This window comes from Mandrillus leucophaeus, unplaced genomic scaffold (genome assembly GCF_000951045.1).
Source record: "Mandrillus leucophaeus isolate KB7577 unplaced genomic scaffold, Mleu.le_1.0 Scaffold260, whole genome shotgun sequence".
NCBI lineage: Eukaryota > Metazoa > Chordata > Mammalia > Primates > Cercopithecidae > Mandrillus > Mandrillus leucophaeus.
In genome coordinates, this window is record NW_012102699.1 from 2,213,544 (window position 1) to 2,238,948 (window position 25,405).

General features: G+C 39.5%; 1 protein-coding gene across 2 annotated transcripts in view; it reads left to right on the plus strand.

Annotated features, from left to right (window-relative positions):
• Window positions 1-25,405, plus strand: part of PRUNE2 (prune homolog 2 (Drosophila)) — a 253,604-nt gene that overhangs the window by 212,284 nt on the left and 15,915 nt on the right. Inside the window, exons 9-13 of one of the 2 annotated variants that reach the window (XM_011984087.1) lie at window positions 7,814-7,984; window positions 14,460-14,562; window positions 15,206-15,337; window positions 16,146-16,232; window positions 23,430-23,528. In XM_011984087.1, the coding sequence (XP_011839477.1) occupies window positions 7,814-7,984; window positions 14,460-14,562; window positions 15,206-15,337; window positions 16,146-16,232; window positions 23,430-23,528 (592 nt within the window). Of the gene's footprint in view, window positions 1-7,810; window positions 7,985-14,459; window positions 14,563-15,205; window positions 15,338-16,145; window positions 16,233-23,429; window positions 23,529-25,405 lie in introns of both variants that reach the window. The other variant, XM_011984088.1, reaches the window with a different exon arrangement.

A 25,405-nucleotide genomic window follows, 5' to 3' on the forward strand; every position in this document is an offset into this window, starting at 1 on the left:
GTTGTCAGATCATCCAAGACTCACACTCCTGATAGGAACATCAGTCTTTAGTTCTTTCTCTTGCTCTATGAAATTTGGTTTAAGAAATATGTACAAATACAAAACATTTGCTTTTTTTTTTTTTTTTAATGGCATTATGTAGTTTCTGTTTCAGTACTAGCCAGGGTGGAATTCTCCGAAGTTACAGTGTTTGAAAGTGAAACCGAGTGAGTCTGGGACACAGATATTGCTTTTATTCATTTTAAGAATTCATGCAATCTCAAAAGTAATACGGTGCCACAATTAAGTGATGGCCTGACTTTTAGAGATATGCTAATTCTAGCAGTTCCACTCCTGAAGAGAGTAATTAGAAAAGTCACCAAATTAGCTCATTATTTCAACCAATGGTCATTGAGCTGACGTGAGCAGTGCAGTTCAGAGTCTACCTTGACAGAGCTTAAGGCTTTATGTCCTCAAAAAGGAAATGGCTAAACGACTTGTTTTATAGTCTATTATGCTTAAGTAGAGATTTTTTTTTTTCCATAAGTTTTTGGGGTCCAGGTGATATTTGGTTACATGCTTAAGTTCTTTAGTGTAAGTAGAGATTTTATATTGCGTTTTTATCATGTGTGAATTTCTGTAGTTATCTGGGTAGTTGATTCTGTAGGTTGAAATACACAAATAGGAGGTGAAAGAAGGTCTGGAATTTGTATTATTTCCTGTCATCCCAGAGAGTCTTCAGCAGCTCCTCTGTCCATCCCAGTTGCCCCTACCAGCTCCCACTCTTTTCCTGCTAATATAGTGACAAAATCCCACAGAAGACTGTGGCATGATCCTACTGGCCCCTCCCTCGCCTCCGTATTTGCTTCTCTGTTGCCAGGAGAACTTTGTCACACCACATCTGAACCTTTTATCTTTATACATAGTAAAACTGTCAAGCAAAGCACTGGTGGCTGAGCAAGCTGGTAATTAACACTGCCACTTGCTGACATGGCTCTCTTAATGTAGTTGACATAGCTGTGTTGAAAGAACCAGTTTAATGGCCACAACCCTGCTTTTAGGTCTTAAATGCAAAGGACAGAATTGTAAAGTAAGTTGAGTTTTTAAATCTACCCTAATTTTCAAATGAAAAGTATATGGTCAGAGGTTTTAAACAAAAACATGAAACTTTGAAAACACAAAGTGCGCCTGAATAGCTATATTTTGTAAACATGAGGACACAGAGAAGTGACTGTATAAGAGGGTTAGATTATAAATATGTTTTAGTTCTGAAGTATGAAATAAATGCTTGAATGCAGCCTGTTTCTTAGGTTTCTCGTGGCAGCATTTTGAACCAGGCATATACATTCTAAACAAAATAGGGGTTTTTAAGGTATAGTTTTTCAAAAACATTTGGGCCATAATTTATTTTCTTTTAATGAATACTTTTTCATTTATGTTATATTTTTCATGTATATATTTTCATTATATATTTTTCATTATATATTATATATTTTTACTATATATTTTTCATTTATATATTTTTCTTTCTATATTATATACCTCATTATATTATATATTTCATTATCTAGTTTTCATTTATTTCATTTTATAGATGAGAACACTGAAGCACAGAGAAGTTAAGTAATTTGCCTAAGGTCACACAGCTCATTGTTGCCCTTAGCTCCTGGCCCATGCTGCTTCCCAGTGAATTTGCTAACAATGAATGGAAAAAGGTCTGTTACTAGATTGGGTTTACATACATGAAGTCAAAGGTGATAGCTCTTGCTCACCTTTAGGCCTCTTTTTATCCAGTTTTCCTGACTTGGGGACTCTAAAAAAAAAAAAAAAACAGTAAGAGTTACTGTACCAAATTATTTGCCTTAAGGTTTTTCAGGCCTTTACCTGTTTTATTCAGTAGCTGATGACCAAATGCATCTGCCAGGGTTTTTGCTCACAATGCAATTTTGCTTGTGGAAAATTTGTGAAGCTCACTGTCAAATATATTCAACTGGTCCTCCCTTTCAAGCAGTTTTAACAGTTGTGTCCAAAGTGTTGGGACATGTAAGTTAAGGTACTGTGAAATAATTAAGGTTTGATGTCCTTTTGTATTTACAAAGTACCAAAAATACCAAAAACACATAGATAATGATGGACTTGGGAGGTCATTCTTTCATATTAAGAAAGATCTGAGTTTTTTCTTTTTTAATACTTTAGTTTACTAATCCTAGAAACTTATATCCAAAGGTCAGGAAAAATAATAACTCATTTCTGTTTCCCAAACCAACAACAAAGTTATTTTTACCACCATTCAGATCTTCAGAAAGATATTTTGTAAGGGAAGTGGAAAAATGAAAAATTTTAGACTGAATATTTCTGATAAGAATGTTATAAGAAATCCTCATGTGCTCTTATATTTTTCCTTCTTAGGCTCCCAAGTGATGGTTAGTGACCTCTTCTGAAAGATCTTTTTAAATATTAGCCCCTAAAGGCAGTTTTCTTTTTTCATAAGGCACCCCAACATCATTTCCAGATAATCAGGGTGTCACTTCATTGAACTTCCCCATCCATGATTTTCCACTATTTTCAGTCTACCGGCAACCAGCTTATAAAATCAATTTTCCATTTTAACTGTCTATATAAATTAATCAAGTGCTAAGTTTATTTTGTTTTATCTGTAAGCAGCCTTATGCCATAATGGTGTTGTCTGAAAGGAGGATTTTTCATTGTATTTTGTATGCTAATATTTTTCTCTCAAATTAACTGCCTGCTTGCTGTTTGTCACCAAAATATTCTAAAGACTTTTTAACAGTATATAGGATATCTTTCCTATAACCAGAAAAGCCTCTAGGAGTACTCACATTAACAAGTGCAAGATTGTGACACAGAAAGCTGTCACAAATGCATGTGCCTCCTGGAAGGCCACAGCTGACATCATCATTAGTTAGTCCATAATGAACACCAACAATGCACCCCCCCACTGTAGTCTGTGTAGCACAAACCATTCAGGAGCTTGTGTGCTATATCATCTCAAAAAGACACGAGCAAATGTTCAAGTTGACTTCTCCCCTATGTACAAGGTTTTGATAGATTCCAACAGTCACTGGGAAGAAAAGCTCATTGTTGAGAAAAGGAGACAAAAAAACAAGTATTTCTTAGTGAAGAAGCATGAGACCAAAAATTAAATTGGGGGAACATCAGGATAGAGAGTTAAATGAGACCTGAATATTTTTGCAAACAGTGGGAAAATGAAGGCTGTGGAGAGGATGGTAATTTATAGTTAGAACAAAAGAATTATGAAGGTCAGGAGGGTTTTGCTAACTCCAGAAAGTCGGTAAAGCTATCTTTCCTTCTTACTAACTTGTATTGTTGACTTCTAGAAATGAACAACTTAAGAAAACTTAATGTAGCCCTAGCTCTTAGATAACTTTTTTCCCTATTTACATCAGCCAGAAGAGGAAGGGAAGGAGGAACACTAGCAACTTGCTGGCTTCCACTCTCTGAAACGTTAGGCATTACACCCCATAAAAACGTCACCTGGACTTTTACACCAAAACGAGTAATAATGCTATCTTTATAGGAAAATGCTGATAGGAGTGCGTGTGTGTACACATACATACTTTTAACGTAGAGATGCCCTTTCTTACTATGATACCATAATCAAAAACCATGAAAAAAAAGTTAACAGACTCAACTACATAAAAATATTAAATTTATATTTGGCAGGAAAAGATAGATATTAGTTTAAAAGCTAAGCATGGGGTAAGCACAAGGCAAAAAAAAAAAAATTGCAACATATAACAAAGTTCTGTACAAAAATTCCAACTAGGTTACAGCGAGCTGAATCACACCACTGCACTCCAGCCTGGGCGACTGAGCAAGACTCCATCTCCAGAAACAAAACAAAACAAACAAACAAAAACCTCCAACTAGTTCATAAGGACCACAATAGGAAAGGGGCTTAAAAGGTACCTCCTTGTCTGTAAGAGAGATATAAATAGCCAATAAACAGTGAAAAGTGTTTACCTTCTTTAATAATTAAAGAAATTCAAATTAAAACAATGTGATAATTTCCCCTTAAATTGTCAAGGGTTGAAAACTTTGATAGCCTATCGTGTTCTTGGCAATGGGGGAAATCCAGCCCTCTCATATATTGTGGTATAGCATATTCAAGAGCAAAAACGTCCCCAAGACTTGACGTGGTTATACCCGCTGACCCAGCACTTCATTGCTAGAAAGTTCCGCTATAGCAATACGTGTACAAATAAGGTAAGACTCCTTCATGCAGATGCTTACTGAAGCAAATTCTTTATAAAGAAACAACAAAAAGAAATAAAACTATATTTCATCACCATGGGATTAGTAAACTACAAGACATCAGCAAAATGGAATACTTGAGGGCTACTCTTAAAAATTTTCTAACCGTTGAGTTTGTGTGTGTGTGTGTGTGTGTGTGTGTGTGTGTGTTTTGAGACAGAGTCTTGTGCTGCTGCCAGGCTGGAGTGCAGTGACGTAATCTTGGCTCACTGCAACCTCTGCCTCCTGGGTTCAAGCGATTCCCCTGCCTCAGCCTCCCAAGTAGCTGGGATTACAGATGTGCGCCACCATGCCCAGCTAATGTTTTGTATTTTAGTAGAAATGGGGTTTCACCATGTTGGCCAGGATGGTCTTGATCTCCTGACCTCGTGATCCACCCATCTCAGCCTCCCAAAGTGCTGGGATTACAGGCGTGAGCCACCATGCCCGGCCTTATTGTTGAGTATTAAGCATTCTTTGTATATTTTGGATAACAGTCCTCATCAGATATGTGTTTTGCAAATATTTTCTCCCAGTCTGCAGCTTATCTTCTTATTCTCATTCTCTTGATTTTTCTTTTATATAGAAGTTTTAATTTTAATGAAGTCCACCTTATCAATTATTTCTTTCATGGATCATGCCTTTGGTGTTGTATCTAAAAAGTCATCTTTGCACCCAAGGCCAATTACATTTTCTCTTCTAAAAGTTTTATAGTTTTGAATTTTACATTTAGGTCTATGATCCATTTTGAATTAACTTTTGTGAAGGATCAAAGGCCTGGGTCCAGATTCATTATTTTACAGGTGGATGCCCAGTTATTCTAGCGCTATTTGTTGACAAGACTATCTTTGCTTTGCTGTATTGCCTTTGCTCCTTGTCAAAGATTAGTTGACTATATTTATGTGGTATGTGTTTTACTAAAACCATAGTAAAGAATGTAGTATACAATTTTTTTTTTTTTTTTTTTTTGAGACGGAGTTTCACTCTGTCTCCCAGGCTGGAATGCAGTGGTGCTCGGCTCACTGCAAGCTCCGCCTCCCAGGTTCACGCCATTCTCCTGCCTCAGCCTCCCAAGTAGCTGGGACTACAGGCGCCCACCACGCCTGGCTACTTTTTTGTATTTTCAGTAGAGATGGGGTTTCACTGTGTTAGCCAGGATGGTCTCGATCTCCTGACCTCATGATCTGCCCGCCCCGGCCTCCCAAAGTGCTGGGATTACAGGCGTGAGCCATGGTGCCCGGCCTACATTTATTTTTATTTTTATTTTTATTTTTTTTTGAGACAAGGTTTCACTCTATCACCCAGACTGGAGTGCAGTGGTGCCATCATAGCTCACTGCAGCCTCGACCTCCTGGACTCATGTGATCTTCCCACCTCAACCTCCCAAGTAGCTGGGACTACAGGCACATGCCAACATATCCAGCTAATTTTTGTATTTTTTGTAGAGACTGGGTTTCTCCGTGTTGCCCAGGACTGGTCTCGAACCCCTGAGCTCAAGTGATCCACCAGCCTTGGCCTTCAGAGTGCTGGGATTTCAGGCTTAAGCCACCACACCCAATCAAAAATGTTTTACATAAGGGGATTTTAATAAAATTTGCGGAAAGTATAACAAAACAACCCTATCTTAACCCCGCAGAGATGACCAGGGTAAAGCTGGAGCAGGTCAGAGGGTACCAAACAGGATGAAGAGTATCTGGTGGATGGAAAGTTCACTGGAGGGAAGGGGGATGTGTAGAAGAGCATCAGAATACAAACCTGCTTCAGAATCCAGAGTTCTGAGGGAGTAGAGACCAGACGGGAAATTGAGTTTCAGGAAGGGAGCTAAGATTAGCATCCCAGGCATCTACCCCATGTAGGAAGGAAGAAGCAGGAAGGGATTCCAAAGAGATGGGTGGATTTGCACAAGGGACACGACACTTGGCCTGAAGCCAGTGGTTTATGATCTCTGTCCTTGATAAACTGCCACATGCTGGTGGGAACACAGTGGAAGCCAGAGTGACCCAAGGCTCTGTAGGTGGTGGTAGCTGTTGGTGTTGGCAAAAAAGGCTAGGATTGCTTCCCAATCAAACTTCATTTTGCTATCCAAGTCGTTGGTAATTAGACAATTTTGAAGGTATAATTGCAAATTCTTCCAGAACATAATGGTGGTGTGGTGGCTCCCTTACAGATTACCTCCATTTCCAGGAAATTATCCGAGTTTTTCTTCATTTACTCACTCACCTTCCCAATTTTTTTTGAGTGTTCTGAGTAAGTTTGTAAGCTAAGTAGGGAGCGGGTTGGTGGAAGTGAATATTAAAGGGGATTCAAGGCACAGTTTCTTTGCCCAAGGGACTCACAGTCTCTTTGTAAAATAAATAAGGAGAGTCACACATTCAAGGTACAATGTGATAGATTAGAAGGGCTGAAAAAAGGGAAAGGTTTTGGCTATATTTGTTTAGTAACCATGATCTGAGGCAAACCACTTCAGAGTCAGTTTTTGCATTGGTATAATGACCATTTTAATATCAACTAGTACCTGGTACAAGGTCAATACTTAATACAATAGTGCTGTTGTTGTCATCAAAGTGCCATAGAAAGAAGTGAAATGCAGTGTAAATTCAATGGTGCTTTTCCAGGAATGGAAAAATAACAATGATAATGTCTTAAAATTATTTTGAAGGTTATAAATAATCTTTTCTTTCAGATTACTTAAACATACAAAGAATAACCATCATTAAGCTCTACTAATACTTCTAGTAAAAATGGAAACAATTGCTGCTTAGACTTTTTTTTAAAAAATGTATTTTTTTTGTTAATGCACAAGAGTAAATTTCTTCCTAGAGAATGCTCAGTAGGCTTTTTTATTGTCTTATGCACCCATCAATTTGGGAGTCTTGCGCATTTGGGGTCTTTGAGCTTTTCTGGTCTACACAGTTGTTTGTTTGTCGCTTACTATAAAGTCTTTGTGTGGCGTATTTTGAAATAGTACATAGAAAGCAATATCAAATTTATGTCTAGATGTGCTCCCAATAGGGGCCTCAGCCCAGTTGTGAGAGTCTTAGAGTAGGAGTCTTGGCTTGTAATATCATCAGGATTCCAAGTTGAGGACCCCAAAAGACACTAAGCACTGAAGAGATGTGACCCCAAAACCACAAGATTTTCTGAGTCTAGTAACAAAGCTTTTCACCCCATTAGAAAGACCTGCAATCTTTACCCCGATCAAGGGTGAGTTGGTCCTGGCTTGTGCACACCTTGGACCACTACCCATGCAAGACAGCTCAAGCTTTGCACCTAGTCTCACCCTCAGCATGACCTTAGCAACGGATGTGGTTGTTCAGTTAATAAAAAAGACTTGAGTGTACTTTATATGGTCAGGATATTGCTAAGCTCTGTAAAGGCTGTAGAAAACAAGGACTTTGATCAGGTTGATTCTGCAGGATGAAACAAAACAAAAGCTGCCCATAGAAGTACTCTGTGTTCATTTAAAAAAGTATTTTAAAGCTTAGCATTTGGCTGTTTAGCTGCCTGCACTATGGAGGTCTTGCTCCTTCAGCCCTGCTCTGTGCTTTGTTTCCAGAAGATCCCACAGCCAACAAAGATTCTGGCCAAGAGTCAGAGTCTATTCCAGAATATACGGCCGAAGAGGAACGGGAGGACAACCGGCTGTGGAGGACAGTGGTGATTGGAGAACAAGAGCAGCGCATTGACATGAAGGTCATCGAGCCCTACAGGAGAGTCATTTCTCACGGAGGTAGTCGAGCTCTGCGTGAATCTGGGAAATGGGGAAGGGGCAGCCATTTTATTTAAAATCAGAAAGTGAGTCTAGAGTTCTCTGGAACACAACATCTCAAAGACCCTATTCTAGAGCCCATATTCAGGGAACTATAGAGCTAAGTATATTTCCTCATATTAAATTCAATAAACATTTAAAATCCTACTAGGCAAAGACAACTTTCCCATATAAAACGGGCTTTTCATGCTACATGTCTGATAGCGATCATGTTCTGTGCCAATGTATTGAAAGTCATAGTGGTCTAAGTTAAATATGTGTTTGTCATTCTTATCAGTCCATTGTACGGTTGAACTGAACAGAAGATGTGACACTGTGGCCTGTGTCCTAAACTACCCCCGAGGTGCTTCTCATTACAAGATGGTCTTTTGAATCCTCTTCAGAAGCTTTGGGGATTTTTTTTAGACTTAGCCTAGTAATTGTTTCCCCTAACTGAAGTTTGCCTTTCTAGACACTACATTAAATCTAGGCCTGACAACAGCCAAGCCCAGTCAAAGCCTCCACCTGTTTGGTGAGAGACAAGAGAGAGAGAAAAGTGTGTTTGTATTTCCAGCACTTTCTTGAGGGCTCCTGGAGCATATGTGGCCTTGATTAATTTGGGATTCACAAAATGTCAGATGAGCGGAAGCAACACATTTAACACTGTCAACTTCAGAAAACATCGACAGCATTTTGATTCTTCTGCTGCATGCCTTCCTTTCCCAAGTCCTGAGGCGCCACTGTAACCACCCAGCTGTTCCAGAAAGAGTGTGAGCTGACGAGGCAGTTGTTGCTGTCTCAGTTCTCTCTTCCTTAATGAGGGCAGGGAAATAAGAGTCTTAGCACTGCTCAAAACACTGCTTTTGTTTTCTATTATAATAAGCAGAAGGCTGATTTGTTATTTCAGTCAAACTTTTCTCTGCCAGCAGATTTTTCACCTTCCATCCCATACATTGCTACCCCCACATAAGTATCAGGACCACCCAGGGAACCTGACCACTGTAGCAAAGGTGAATGCCAGTCCCTGCCCCTGGTCCTGGCCTTTCTTTTTCTTGCCTTACTGTTTGACCTGAAATGGAAGTACGACCCCCTGAGAGCTGCTGTGGGGTCAGGAGCAGTTTCCTCTACGGGAAATCATGCCCGTAGCCCTTCAGAATGAGAGTTGGCCCAGTCTTGCTGAAAGTGACACACAGCTGGCTGTAGAGTCAACCCTTCTGGTTTTATGTGAAAACCATAGGAGGAATACTCAGTCTTCCCCATCTTCCCAGGTCACATCTCCTTTGCACCACCCATCAGATATTTTTGGTTTGTTTTCTTTTTGAAAATAAAAACAAAACAAAGCCTGCCTGTAACAGTACTCTACTCTATGTTCATTTTTAAAACTATTAAAAAATAAAAATATCTGTCAAATCAAAGCCACCCAATGATAAGCCCCTATAAACATCAGCTCCTAAAGGCAGCTCGTGGTCCTGCTGCTCTTCTAGGGCTAGTTATCTGCTAATACTCCAGTAGACTCGCCTGCTTGTTCTTTAGGTGGGCTGGGTGGCGTGGTCAAGCCCATCAGCCTGTGGTCAGAATCAGGAGAGAATGGTTATCATCAGTGCACTGATGGTTGGAAAAAGCCACCGCTTCTGCCTGCCACAGTCTTGAAACAATTCACTGGAGCCCTCAGGGCTAACCTGGTTTGCTGTGCTCTCCGTCCCTACCACCTCCTCCCTTTGCCATTTGCTCTTCTCCATTCTGTGTTGCAAGCTCAGTTTTTGTCTGTGTGACTGTCCGGTTTGTTCTGAAGAGAAGGCCACCTCCCCTCTCCCCAGCCCTGCCTCAGCCCTCTCCAGGCACTGGCCTGCATGAAGTGTGCCTCTGGCTGCACCCATCCGGAACTTTAGAGAGAGATGCCACCTTTTCCTGCACCCTGAACAGCTTTTGTGCTCTGTAGGTAAAGATGCTCCAGATGTTACTTCTGAATTTGCCAAAGCTTTGTCTTCCACATTAGGAGTTTACACCACTCTCTTAGACCATAATGATGAGAAAGCTCCTTACTTACCAACCTACTGAGTTTGTCCTTCTGGCTTCTGATGAGCGTTTAAAAAGCAGCAATCACTTCCCAGTAAACATGAATCTTATTTGGTGCTTGGTATTTTGCTGTGAGGAAGTTTTGTCATTTGGGCCAATAGAGAAGTACCAGCTGCACAGTGCTCTGTGCCAAAAACTGTAAGGTGGGGGCAATCAAAAGGGCTGCAGAAGTTAGCCTGAAAGCCAGGCCCTGCCAAATGTCCCACCTGTTGAAAATACTGGTGCATGATGGCAGTATTTGAATAAATAATTCAGTCTTCAGCTTTGGTGACCTTGATATGAGCTATTGCCAGAGGCCCTGCACACAATGTAGAAGAATGAGGCTCAGTACCCATCTCTGCCACTTGCTAGTCTGTAACCTTGGTATATTACTTACCATCTCTGGGCTTCAATGACATCATCAGTCAAATGAGGGCGGTCTCAACACCACTGTTCACATCCTATGAGCCAACAGCAATATCCTTGCCATCTGCATAAATCAAAGCAAAGAGGGGTTTGGATAGTTTTGCTCAGCCAACAGTATGGGGTCCCTCTGAGGCTAGAACTGGCTTTTTTTTGAACTTGGAGCAGAGAAACCTATTTAAATAATGGAGAAAAATAACACCAAGTAATTTTAACAAGGATTCTTTTTTTTTTTACTTCTCTCATTTCATTATAGGAGATTCAGGTAACCTTCTCTGCAGTCTTGCTGGACAAATGACCCTGAAAAGAATGAGGAGAAGAGTTGCTGGCTGGTGTGTGTGTGTGTATGTTTTGGTTGCGACTGTGACATCTTTCCTTCTGTCTCCATTCCATTTGCTGGCCAGCAAACTTGTGTTACATCCCTTTCATGCCTGTCTGTGTCACTCAGGTAAGGTTTGCGCCCTTGCTTCAGAGGGTCTCAGGAGACTCCTGGGGGGTTGCTCATGCACCCCACCCAGCACATACACCCTGAATTCACCTCACCTTTCTTGAGAAGAGAGTCTAATGAAAGAAATGTTTTAAAAAACAGACTTCAAATGAATTATGCTGTTGCCAACAGGAAATTTTACTTGAGTAAGTTGCATATCTGAGAATAGAAATTGAGGGGTTAGCTGACCCCTTCAAGGTATCTGGGAGGGGCAAAAAGTGAATGATCCTATGCATTCTAGTTATTGTACTTTGCCTGCAATGATAGTATTATCTGATTTTTTAAATTTAAATTTAAATTTTTTTAGCAGGAAGCAGCTATAGAAAAATTACAGTATTATCTGAAATATCTCCCAAGCCTGCCATTGGCACTGGCTCTTGATTTTGGAGGAAAACTTTCATGTGGAAATCTTTTTCTTTTATTTCCCTCCTTCAGTTATCCCCTCTCCTTCTACTTGCTTCCTTCTCTTTTTGCCTCTTCTTCCCTTCTTAAAGATCCTCTACCCAAAAGAACAAATTTTCATTTATAAATTTTCATTTTCCTTTATAAATTTCTGTACTTTTTATATTGAGACATTTCTTACTTAGACAGCGATCATGAAATAGTAAGTTGATCCCATAGTATTCCTTTAGTTAAATAAACTTGGATGAACATGATGCTGCAGCCTTCCAAGGGCAGATAGCATTTACACAGTGAGCTGAACTGCCATTTAAAATGACGTCTGAAGTACTGTTTATAAACCTCAGTCTTTCCCTTTCAAAAAAAAATTTCTTAGAAGTTCATGGAAATAAAGAAAGAAATCCAAGTAACTGAGCAGTCATGATCTTGAAATTACTGTAACACTCTGGAGCCAAATTGCTACATTTAGAAAGATGCTTTTGAAAGGATGCTTTCTTACTTGCTTTTCAGTTGGATTCATTATGTCTATTGTCTCTTTTAATGAACTTCTGTCTTTTCATCATGCTGAGGATGAATTGCTTGTCTGTGCAGTGTGAGGATTAGTATAGCTAAGCCACCATATCCTTTGTGAATTTCTATTTAGTTATGCATCTTCAGAAATGAAATTGTGGTAACAAGCAATTTTTGTATTAAGATATGTCTTCTCCTGCCATTTTCCTTCATATTGCATTCTAAAAAGTAGTTGATAAATACCTGCATATTGGAAAGATGGAACTAAAGCAAAAAAATCCAGAGAGAAGCTACTACATTACTCTCTCACAAATGTGTGTTGCATCAGTTGAATACTTACATAGGTAGCATCTTCTAAGATCTGTAGTGTAAATACTGTGTTCAACAATACCATATCATCACTTGTAGTATAAATACTGTATACAACTACCTCAAATTAGTAATACTCACAAACCCATAATTGGGTATATTTTTAGTTAGTATTGGTCTCTTCCCCCATCTTTTTTTGCAGTAGAGTCACACTCTTTGTAGAAAACATCTTATTAAACTGCTTTTTCAAGAGTTAATTAACTCCATCCAAATCTATATACAGCCATTACTTTACTGCCATGTAATCACCAGTGAGTATTTAGAGTTCTGAAAAAACTAACATGTTGCATTCTGGGAGGACTGGACCAGGCTTAAGCGTATGTCCTGTCCTCCTACTCAAAGCTTGAAGAAAATCCCTTTAATGATTCTATAGTCCAGAACTATATGATATCAATTGCAATCGTTTAGACAGGGATACTAAAAAATAAAAATTCACACATTGCTTCCCTTTTTAAGTGTGAAAGACGCATGACATTCCATATAGTTACCTGTGGGGTTCTGACTGACACCTGCTGTGAGTTTCAAAGAAACTGTGGGAATGTAAAGCTTGCTTAAAAGAGGGCAATTCCAAAATTATGCCAGAGCTTTCAAAAGATGGGGAATGGTGTCCTGAGATGTATCTACATGTTCCTTGACCCCTGGAGTTTCAAGGGCCACACGTTCCACATTTCCCACCTGCTGTTTTCTCAGCACCTCCTGCAAGTAGCACTTACACTCCTCAGTCCCATGTTACCAGGAAGCAGTTCTCAAGATTTCCCAAAAGTACAGAATTTTGTACGACTCAAATATAATTTAGCCAGACCCATCTGTGGTTTTCCTCCTCTTATGAGAGGAAGTTTTCTTCCTCTTCGTAGAATTCAGAACCTAGCCCCTTAACAGAACTCAACGTGTAAGTTTCTCAGAACTCTAAATACTCACTGAGTGATTACGTGGCAGTAAAATATTGGCTGTATATAGTTTTTTTGTTGTTTTTTTGAGACAGAATCTCACTCTGTCACCCAGGCTGGAGGGCAGTGGCACAGTCTTGGCTCACTGCAACCTCCACCTGCCGGGCTTAAGCAATTCTCCTGCCTCAGCCTCCCAAATAGCTAGGATTACAGGTGTGCGCCACCACATCTGGCTAATTTTTGTATTTTTAGTGGGGACGAGGTTTCACCATGCTGTCCAGGCTGGTCTTGAACTCCTGGCCTCAAGTGATCTGCCTACCTCAGCCTCCCAAAATGCTGGGATTAGAGGCGTGAGCCACAGTACCCAGCCTGGCTGTATATAGATCTGGATGGAGTTAGTTACTCTTGAAAAGCAGTTTAGTAAGATATTCTCTACAAAGAGAGTGTGACTCTAGTGCAAAAAAGATGGGGGAAGATATGCCCAAAAATATACCCAGTTATGGGTTTGTTGTGTCATGTAGCTCTGGACTGTAGAATCATTAAACAGAGATTTCCTCCAAGCTTTGAGTAGGAGGACAGGACATACCCTTAAGCCTGGTCTAGTCCTCCCAGAGCCCAATGTGTCAGTTTTTTCAAAACTCTATATACCCACTGGTGATTACATGGCAGTAAAATATTGCACAGAACAAGGCCTGGCTAGAACTTCTCATGGATTCTTGCACTGTCTGTTGATCCCAGGGGCACTGCAGGCCTTGAAATCAAAATAAAGGTGTTTTAATTGTCTACTCGCTAGTATTTGGTCACTGGAGTGTGTGAATGAGAGATTATATTGCACTTCAGTGGCTAAATTCTCCCTTTAAATTAAGCAGTGTCTAAAACTAAAAAGAACTAAAGAGGATCAAACAGAATCTCTTTCTTAGCCATCAGAAGAAAGAAGTACTGTATAAGTACTTACATATTAGTATTATATAAATCAGACATTCATGTCAGTCTTGCCCCCTCTCATTTTTTGTTATGTTGAATATTTACACACCCTCTTCACAACTATGTACAACACATATAATCATCCATAATATATGAATAGCCTACATATGCAAATCTAATTGCACGATATATTTAACACTCTATAAAACATAGATGTTAACCACTGAAAGATAACTGTATGTGTATATACCTACAGACCTATAGTCAACATAAGCCCCATTTCATGCTGCTAATATACCCACAAAGACACACTTGCCAAGGCTTCAGATTTATCCATTAGGTCAGATATTACCTTGTTAAGAGCTTTCAATTGGTTACAAATGTCTTTTTGTTTGTCCCCCAGGATACTATGGGGACGGTCTAAATGCCATCATTGTGTTTGCCGCCTGTTTTCTGCCAGACAGCGGTCGGGCGGATTACCACTATGTCATGGAAAATCTTTTCCTGTGAGTGATACTTGTGACAAAGTGCTTTGAGTTAATGTCTGTGGCATGTAATGGCAGATCGATCATCTTTAATTAAAGAAAATAGATGATGTAGAATATTCTAAGCCTTCAATGAAACATCAGTAAGGTTTCTGTCAAGGAATGTTGCTCAAGGGGCTAAAACCTTTAAAGGAGTTCTTTTGTGGGTAGACTAGACTGAAAACAAAATGAACAGAATTTTGCTTGCATTTTAAAATTCTGTAATATTTCCTTTGGGCAAAGTATTATTTTTGTTCCTTCATAACATGTTCTTAGTCAGCTAAGACTGACTATAACCTGACTTCATTAATATCTGCCCTTATTTAACCTGAGTTACCCTTAGTATTTGATACCATTGTTGACAGTTTTGAAAGTCAGGATTCTTTCTAACCCATACATTTTTCTAGTGTACCTACATTTAAAAGATAGCATACCGATAAATGAGTAATACTCTCAGAGGAATACTCTTAGGTGACTGTATTCTCCCCAAGGTAAAGAGGTAATATGCACAACCATTCTTAAATTTCATACACCCTGTACTTTTAATGTTATGTAATTATGGTGTCAATAGGATGAAATATTTTATGTGGGAACTGAAAACATTCCTTTTCCTTCCTGTGATCAGATATGTAATAAGTACTTTAGAGTTGATGGTAGCTGAAGACTATATGATTGTGTACTTGAATGGTGCAACCCCAAGACGGAAGATGCCAGGGCTAGGCTGGATGAAGAAATGCTACCAGATGATTGACAGACGGTATGTGCGCTCTGTTATTTAATCACTCTTTTGATTTTGGTAAACTGAAGGCTAAACAACCACATGGTATACTGTTATTATCTTCATTATACACAAGAAGAAACCAAGTCTCAATAAGATCAAATAAATTGTCTAAGTTGCTATTAAGCATGTATTCCTTTCGAAATAGTAAAGGTAATGCTGGTGAGAATAAACAAAAACACACCATGTGGGTTATAGATTCATGCACTCTAAGAACATAACCATTCTATTTTACATTTATTTCTATGAGAAAATGAGGTTTGAAGCATACAAGTTTCAAATTACATCTCAAAAAGCATTCTCGTAATTAATCATGGCCATTCTATATCTTCCTACCAGGTAATAGTAACTTGCATAGAACTCCCTAAAATTATATATATACACACACATTTTTGTTGTTGTTGTTGGAGTCTCACTAGTGTCACCTAGGCTGGAGTGCAGTGGCATGATCTTGGATCATGGCAACCTCTGACTTCAGGGTTCAAGCGATTCTCCTGTCTAAGCCCGCTGAGTAGCAACAACTTACAGGCGGGCACCATCACGCCCAGCTAATTTTTTTATTTTTATTTTTAGTAGAGATGGGGTTTCAACATGTTGGCCAGACTGATTTTGAACTCCTGACCTCAGGTGATCTGCCTGCCTTGGCCTCCCAAAGTGCTGGAATTACAGGCATGAGCCACCACGCCAGACTTAAATTATATATATTCTTATTTAGGAATATGTTTTATGCTTTAATTCCCACTGAAAATGGGTTAAGAGTAATGTATTTTTTCTTTTTTCAAAATAGGTTGAGGAAGAATTTGAAATCATTCATCATTGTTCATCCATCTTGGTTCATCAGAACAATCCTTGCTGTGACACGACCTTTTATAAGGTATAGTTAATATTGTCATAAAATAAAAGTACTACTAGTAGTTTTTTAAAAATATGTGCTTATTGTCCTAAAAACAAGAATTCATAAACTAAGAGTACCCAGGGAAATATATTTGTCTCTGTCTTTCCTAGAAAGGTGCTTTGGACTATTCATCAAGCATCCCTAATTAAGAGAGAAAATGCTTTCATTATGAATATTTCCCCCAGATCATTATAAAACATGACCTCTAAATTGCTTGCTATAAACATGGAAGATGAAGTGGTGGGATTTTCATACCACATTAGAAAGGGGAATAGATAATACATTTAAAGTGATATGTTATTATGTAAAGAATAGAAAGGTAGAATAATATGACGATGGAAAATAAAGATGAGTCAAGGCAGAAACAGAAGCCATATCATGTCTCAATTGTGCCATTTCTTCTGAACAGACCTATGCAATGTTTGTATAACTACCAAAGTTATATAGCGTCTGGGCAGCCATTTTGAGAGCTGTGTTTTGATCACCCATGAGGAGTCTTGGTTTCAATTCAGTGAATATTTATTTGTCACTTATTTTATGTTAGGTTCTGTATAACCTTACATCTTGGTGATGCAAAATAAAGTAAGATATGGTTCTTTTTTTTTTTTTTTTTTTGAGACGGAGTCTCACTCTGTCACCCAGGCTGGAGTGCGGTGGCCGGATCTCAGCTCACTGCAAGCTCCGCCTCCTGGGTTTACACCATTCTCCTGCCTCAGCCCCCCAAGTAGCTGGGACTACAGGCGCCCGCCACCTCGCCCGGCTAGTTTTTTGTATTTTTTAATAGAGACGGGGTTTCACCGTGTTAGCCAGGATGGTCTCGATCTCCTGACCTCGTGATCCGCCCGTCTCGGCCTCCCAAAGTGCTGGGATTACAGGCTTGAGCCACCGCGCCCGGCCAGATATGGGTCTTAATATAGTAAGACTTCAAATAGTTAAATGAAAGGAATAGTATTATTTTCTAAACAGCTTTAAAAACAATAAAATCTTGCCCACCATCAGGATATAGATTAATTGAAATTTTCCCATCTTAAAGTTATTAATGAATTTCTTTTAAAACTTCTGATAACTTTGCTTCTGGGGAAAAAAATAAACTTTAAAATCTTTTTTGTGTGTGCATAGATTTTACTTTAGCTTCCAGATTCAACCTTTCTTGTTCTGTATTTACTTATATTTATTTATTATTCTTATTCCCCACTTCCAATTGCTAATGCTGAAAAATGTACCTGAAAATCAAGAATTGTTAAAATGGTAAACTGAATCTAAACAATCACATGATATACTGTTACTATCTTCATTATACACAAGAAGAAACCACTGAAGACACAAAGTTATCAGAATTTTTAGAAGAAATTCATTAATAACTTTAAGATAGAAAAATTTCAATTAATCTTCAACTGAGTAGCAAGATTCACCCTAGTTTCCCTCTGTTTACCATACTATGTTAAATTGCTTTTAAAAATATTATGACCAGCTGAGCAGGGTAGCCCACACCTGTAATCCCAGCACTTTGGGAGGCCTAGGTGGGCAGATCACTTGAGGTCAGGAGTTTGAGACCAGCCTGGCCAACATGTGAAACCCCATCTCTACTAAAAACACAAAAAATTAGCCAGGCATGGTGGTGGCGCGCCTGTAGTCCCAGCTACTAGGAAGGCTGAGGCAGGAGAATAGCTTGAATCTGGGAGGTGGAGGTTGCAGTGAGGCAAGATCACACCACTGCACTCTAGCGTGGACAACAGAGTGAGACTGTGCCTCCAAAAAACAAACAAAAAAAAAATTTAGACCTATTTAAGGTATACAAAGAGCCACTTATTTTAATTAATTTCAGGAAATGCTTTAACTAGGGAGTAGGAATCAATGTATGCTGGTAAGCTTTCAAAAAGTGTAATGGGTAGAAAGTTTAATGGGTATAATCAGTAATTATGATTCATCAAAGTTTGCTTAATGATTCAGCACTTATAAAACAAAGGTTTTTTCTTAAGTAATGTTAAAAGATAAACCTTAGACAAGTCAATCAGTTTATTACAGCAAAAAATGATTTATGAACCCAGCATCACTTAGAACCAGGAGAGGTTCAGAGAGCTCCACCCAGCAAAGTGGGCAGACAGTATTTGTCCAGAGAAAAGCAAGGTGACGTATAGAAATAGCTTGATCGGGTACAGCTCAGCAGTTATCTTATTTGGGTACAGTATGATGAAGCATTTGCCTTATATGGTCATGGTCTGATCATTTGGCAACCTGTGATTGCTGAAGCTCAGCTGCTTTGATTGGCTGAGACTCAGCTAGTCTTTGCAAAAATATACTCGTAAGTTAGGTTGGAATTTTATTTACATACTATGTTAGGTTGCAGTTAGCTACCTAGGAACTCAAACTACAGAGAAAGCCTTAAGCCAAATGTGGTTTAACAATAAGAAAACATTTGTTACTGTAAGGATATTAAAAATTATTATAATTCAACACTACTTATGGAAGGGAGTTTCAAGATAACAACAACAGTAATAATGAAATTATAGCAATAGTGTTGTGGTAAATTATGACTAATAATGGCTTAATTTATTGAGTGCTTATTTGCATTACCTCATTTAACCTAATGACAGTCCTCCGAAGTAGCTACTTTTTTGTTTGTTTTTTGTTTTGAGACACGGTCTCCTTCAGTCACCCAGGCTGGAGTGCAGTGGCACGATCATGGCTCATTGCAGCCTCAGACTCCTGGGATTAAGCAATCCTCCCACCTCAGCCTCCCGAGTAGCTGGGACTATAGGTGTATGCCACCACACTCAGCTAAATTTTTTTATTTTTTTGTAGAGACGGGGTCTCATTGTGTTGTCCAAGCTGATCTCAAACTCCTAGGCTCAGGCAATATGCCTGCCTTGGCCCAAAGTGCTGAAATTACAGGCATGAGCCACCACGCCCAGCCTGAAGCAGATCCTGTTTACTGTTTCCATTGTATAGGAAAAACTGCTGAGGTTCAGGGAGGTCACATAAATTGTCTAAAGCAGGAACCAGCAAACATTGTTTATAAAGATTCAGCTAGTAAATAGTTTAGGTTTCACTGGCCCTATGGTTTCAGTCACAACTACTCAACTCTGCCATTATAGAGTAAAAGCAGCCATAGGAAACATGCAAACAAGTAAGTGGCCGTGTTCTGATGAAACTTTTTTTTTGAGGCAGTCTCACTCTGTTGCCCAGGCTGGAGTGCTGTGGTGCGATCTTGGCTCACTGCAACCTCTGCCTCCCCGTGCTCAAGCGATTCTCCCACCTAAGCCTCCCAAGTAGCTGGGACCACAGATATGTACCACCACACTTGGCTAAGTTTTTGTGTTTTTGGCAGAGACAGAGTTTGCCGTGTTTCCCACGCTGGTCTTGAACTCCTGAGATCAGGTGATCTGCCCACCTTGGCCTCCCAAAGTGCTGGGGTTACAGGCATGAGCCACCATGCCTGGCCTCTGATGAAACTTCATTTATGAAAACCGAAATTGAATTTCCTATGATTTTTACGTCGTAAAATATTCTCTTTTTGTTGAGAGGGAGTCTCACTCTGTTGCCCAGGCTAGAGTGCAGTGGCATGATCTTGGCTCACTGCAGCCTCCACCTCCTGGGTCAAGTAATTCTCCTGCCTCCGCCTCCCAAGTAGCTGGGAATACAGGCATGCACCACCACACCTGGCTAATTTTTGTATTTTTAGTAGAGACGGGGTTTTACCACGTTGGCCAGGCTGGTCTTGAACTCCTGACCTCAAGTGATCTGCCTGCCTCGGCATCCCAAAGTGCTGGGATTACAGGTGTAAGCCACTGCACCCAGCCAACATCATAAAATATTTTTATTTTTACATTTTTTAACTACTTAAAAAAACATAGAAATCATTCTTCACTCAGGGGCTATAAAAAACAGACAGGCTTATGCCTGTAATTCCAGCTACTCAGGAAGCTGAAGCAAGAGGATTGCTTGAGGCAAGGAGTTCAAGATCAGCCTGGGCAACATAGGGAGACCCTGTCTCTGGAATTTTTTTTTTTTTTAATTTAGCTAGGCACGGTAGCATGTGCCTATAGTCCTAGCTACTGCAGGGGCGGAGACAAGAGGATCACCTGAGCCCAGGAGTTCAAGGCTGTAGTGAGCTATGATCACGACACTGCACTCCAGCCTGGATGACAGAGTGAGTCCTAGCCTCTAAAAACATAATAAAAAACTAACAGCAAGCTGACTTCAGCCACGAGCTATCATTTACCAACCTCAGGTCTAGGGTGACACAGCCTATAAATGATAGGCTCAGTCTTTGAAACCAATTGTCTGCCCAATTCTAAAGAAAACCTACATCAGGTACTGAATAATTGTATTCTACAGTTTCATCATGTAGGAACCCCTCTAAAGATCCTCCTTTGAATCCATTTACTTCAGTGTTAGCAACTTGTAGATCTGAAAAAAGAGACCACTAAGATGTATGATAGGTCTTTTCTCTACTAAAGGGTAGCATTTATGATAGAGGTATATGGCAAGTTCATTTTAAACAATGAGTTATTGGCAGTTTGGAGATTTCTCAAAGAACTTAAAACAGAACTACCGTTCGACCTGCCAGTCCCATTACTGGGTAAATACCCAAAGGAATATAAATCATTCTACCATAAAGACACATGCACACGTGTGTTCATCACAGCACTATTCACAATAGCAAAGACATGGAATCAACCTCGATGCCCATTAACAATGGAGTGGATAAAGCAAATGCAGAACATATACACTATATAGCAGCCATGAAAAAGAATTAAATCACTTCCTATGCAAAAACATGGATGGAGCTGGAGGTCATTATCATGAGTTATCCTAAGAAAACCAAATACCGCATGTTCTCACTTATAAGTGGGAACTGTACACTGAGTACACTCCAGACACCAGGGACTACTAGAGGGTGGAGGGTGGAGGAGAGTGAGGATCAAAAAACTACCTGTCAGCTACTATGCTCATTAACTAGGTGACAAAATAATCTGGACATCAAACCACTGTGACATGCAGTTTACCCATGTAAAAACCTGCACATGTACCCCTGAAACTAAAATAAAAGTTGGGGGAAAAAAATGAGTAATTTGTCTGTGCCAAGCACTGGATTGGGAAATAACAAGGCTCAATTGCTGTCCTTAAGGAGCACAAAGCCTTAAGCAGACATGGGCAGACAAGTGAACAGTTACAATACAGCATACAATTGCACTTTGAGGAGGTGATGACTCAAGGTGAGGGTGAGTTTGGGGGTATACCTGGTAGAGAGCGAAAGCTGATAATCTGCTTCAAGAGAGGCTTTGCAGAAGGAAGCCTTCCCTCGAGGTGAGTTTTGAAGGACTAGTAGGACTGGCCAGCTGAAATTAGGGAGAAGAGCAATTCAGGTTGAGGAAACAGGTAGACAAAACGCCAGCTACAAATACATCAGTAAAGAGAGAACATGGCATGTTCAGAGAACTGTAAAATTCCAGTGAATATTAACACTGGAGCTGGAGGTTTTTCCATTTACATGACTTCTTCTCCCTCTCAGTCACCCACTCAGTCTTTTATCAAAACCTTATTTTGCTCAACAACTCCACAGGAAGAAAAAGGCTTAATATAGCATATCACCGGTAATGTGTGTTGACCCAAGACCTATCAGGAGGAACAGAAGCTACTGTATGGAGAGGACGGTTGTTCACAGGTCTCTTGGACCCAGGGCCAAAATTGGAAGTAAAGTGTTAAAGATAGATGGATAGAGGAAACACCTCAAAAAAGCTTCTTACTAGAATGCACAGTAGTTGAACACAAGGCAGTACGGATGGTGCACAGCTCAGCAAGATCCCAGTAGACTACAGAGACCTTTTCATTTGAAACCATTCAAGAACATTAGACCCTTGATCAAGTTCTCTTTCAAGTGGAATGATACACTTTTTAAATTAGTTTGCCATTGCACAAGTAATAAGAAAATGCACTCTTGAGAAATGCATCCTATCATTACAGATAAGACCAAGTTCTTCCTTTAACAATTACCAATTCCTCTTCCTAATCCCCTTCCCCAGAGGCAAAGTCCTTTATCAGTTTCATTGGTATCCTTCCAAGTTGTTCTCTGTGCATTTACACATATCTAAAACGAACACATTTAGATGAAAGCTGTTAGTAATTTAAATCCAGTTATTGGAACATATATTTGAATGTTGGTTCATCTAGAATAAATGTTCAACCTAAAACTTTAAAGACAACAACATTTTTTAAAATAAAACAAAGTTTTAAAAAGTGAGTTTACATATGTTTTTTTAGTATCATCAAACTTGGTAGATTCTGAAAGAACTAATGATAAGATTTTTGTTTGTTACAAACAAACAAGTAAACAGAGACAAATGAGTCATACAGCAGTGATTATTCAGAGTAGCAGGAAACACTGGGAGGCCGCACAATGTATGGCCAAGAGTGTGAATGCCAAAGTCAGACTGCCCAGATTAGTACAGGCTCTGCCATTTACTAATGGTGAGACCTTGGGCAAACACTTAACTGCTCCGTGTCTGTTTCCTTATCTTTGAAAAGCGGATGATAATAGTGTCTACCTCACTAGGCTGTAATAAGAAATACATGCATTCATATGTGTAAACCACTTAAAACAGCATTTGGCCAAATACTGCACGATCTCACTTATATGTAGCATCTAAAAAAGTTGAGCTTACAGAAGTAGAGAGTGGAATGGTCGTTACCAGAAGCTAGGGGTTGGGAGTGAGGAGATGTTGGTCAAAGACCACAAAATTTTGGTTAGGAGGCATACGTTCCAGAGCCCTATTGAACAATATGGTGACCATAGCTAATAACAATGTGTTGCATCCTAGAAAATTGCTAAGTGAGGAGATTTTCAGTATCAAAAAAAAGCATGTGAAGTAATACATATGTTAATTAGCTCAGTTTAGCCATTCCACAATGTGTACATATTTCAAAACATCATGTTAAACATTTTTACATGGCAATTTAAAAAATAAATTTAAAAAACAAAACAAAACACCACCACCAACAACAACAAAACAGTGTCTGGTACATTGTAACTCATCAAATAATGTTAGCCTCTTTTCTTAGTGAGAGTGCTGGGGCAAGATGTTAAGTGTATCAGGATTTTCAAGAAAAGGCAATAGTCTTGGGAGGGATAAGGTGGTGACTAATGATACTTATTTTTTCTTTTTCTTTTTTTAGTTCAAAATTCAGCAGTAAAATTAAATATGTCAATAGCTTATCAGAACTCAGTGGGCTGATCCCAATGGATTGCATCCACATTCCAGAGAGCATCATCAAGTAAGTCCTGACGGTTTCAGAGATTTCTTAAGAAATAGTACTAGTCTGAGGCTGGGTGTGGTGGCTCATACCTGTAATCCTAGCATTCTGGGAGGCCAAGTGGAAGAATCAGTTGAGCCCAGGAGTTTGCCATCAGCCTGGACAACATAGCAAAACCCCGTTCCTACTAAAAATACAAAAATTAGCCAGGCATAGTGGCATTTGCCTGTAGTCCAGCTATTCAGGAGGCTGAGATAGGATGATCACCTGAGCCTGGGAAGTCAAGGCTGCAGTGAGCCGTGATAGTGCCACTGTACTCCAGCCTGGGCAATGGGAGTGAGACCTTGTATCCAAAAAAAAAAAAAAAAAGTATGTTTGGAGAAGTGGGTTGGTAAAGAGGTCAGTTCTGGAACAGAGGGGAAATGGCATTATCTTATCTTTAAAACAATATTAAATATCCTCCAATAAATATGATTTTTTCCTATAATCTGTAGATAATTGTTGTGTTCTTTCAGATCCTCTTTCACATAATATTTTCCTGGGGTTATTTGATTATTGTTCATTTTTACCTTGAACTTTACTACCACTTTGGAAAAAGTAACAGCTACACTGGTTAACTGGTATACTGTCTCTACTGGTTAAGAGTATATCAGTTTCTTGTGTCTCCCACTCTGCACAGACACAAGATGGTCTTAGTATAGCTTGGATTTCTTTATTGTCTTATACAAAGTAATTTATCTGCATAACCCTAGGAAAATAGAAAGGAACAGCTCTCTGTTTCTTCTAAACCTTTTTTGTTTGTCCTGATTAAGTAGAGGGCATTTGCCCAGTGGTGGGTGAGGCAGTGAGGAATGGTTTTCTTGCTCAGTAGAGGGTAACGCAGTATCAGCGTCAGCATCCTGCTTGGGTACTGAAGGTCTCAGGATGATGCTACGAAAATTAGGATAAAATTTAACAAAATAAATACTTGGAGCTGGGATTGTAAAACAGGGATATGGGAGAATGAACACTTGTATCTGGTACATTGTTGCAAAGAACGGTTTTTTTCTGTGTGTCATGTTTTTTTGTGTTTTGTTTTTTGTTTTTTTTTTGTCCACTGTATCTGAATCGTTAGCTCTTTTCATTTCATTTGAGTGGAGAGGGATTTAACCATTAGCTCAAAGAAAACAGCCAAGTGTCATTCATCTTCCTCCATAAAATGGATAGCAAAATGTACCTCTCATTTGGGATTCCAAAAGAGTCCTCTCACTTTAAAAAAGAAGTTAATTAATTAAAAAGGCCCAGCCTAGAAATTGGAAGGAAAGAATTCTCACGTAATGTGTGTCTATGATATGCCAAGCATAGCAGTACTCTATTTATATCATTTATTTGACTCCCATAGTAAACCCCTGTGTTACAGATGCAGGGGAGATAACTTAGTAAGAAGTTACTTAGGCACAGTGTAAGTAGGAGCCAGGAAGAGATGGAACTGGAATTCAAATTCAAGTCAGCCTGGCACCAAAATTCCCATGTTCTTTTCTAGGAGATTCCTTTACCTCCCTTAGAGTATCCTTCAAAATTCAAAGCTCAGAAGTAGATGCATTTGGTTTTCCTACATAAGCAGTATCGGGCATGAACACAGGATACTGACTGGGCTTCCAGTGGTCAGTTGGCTCACTGAATCAAACGGAGTGTTCATAAGATCCTAATGATGGCTTCAACCCTCATTAGCTTCATAGCGTTTCCACAACCAGCACACCTCATAGCTCTGGGCTGCTGCCTCTAAAAGGTGTACTCCATTTTCAAAACCCACTTCTACTCTTTAAATTTAAAAAGTATGGAGGCAGGGAGGGATGCCTCACACCTGTAATCTTAGTACTTTGGGAGTCTGAGGAGGGTAGATAGCTTGAGTTCAGGAG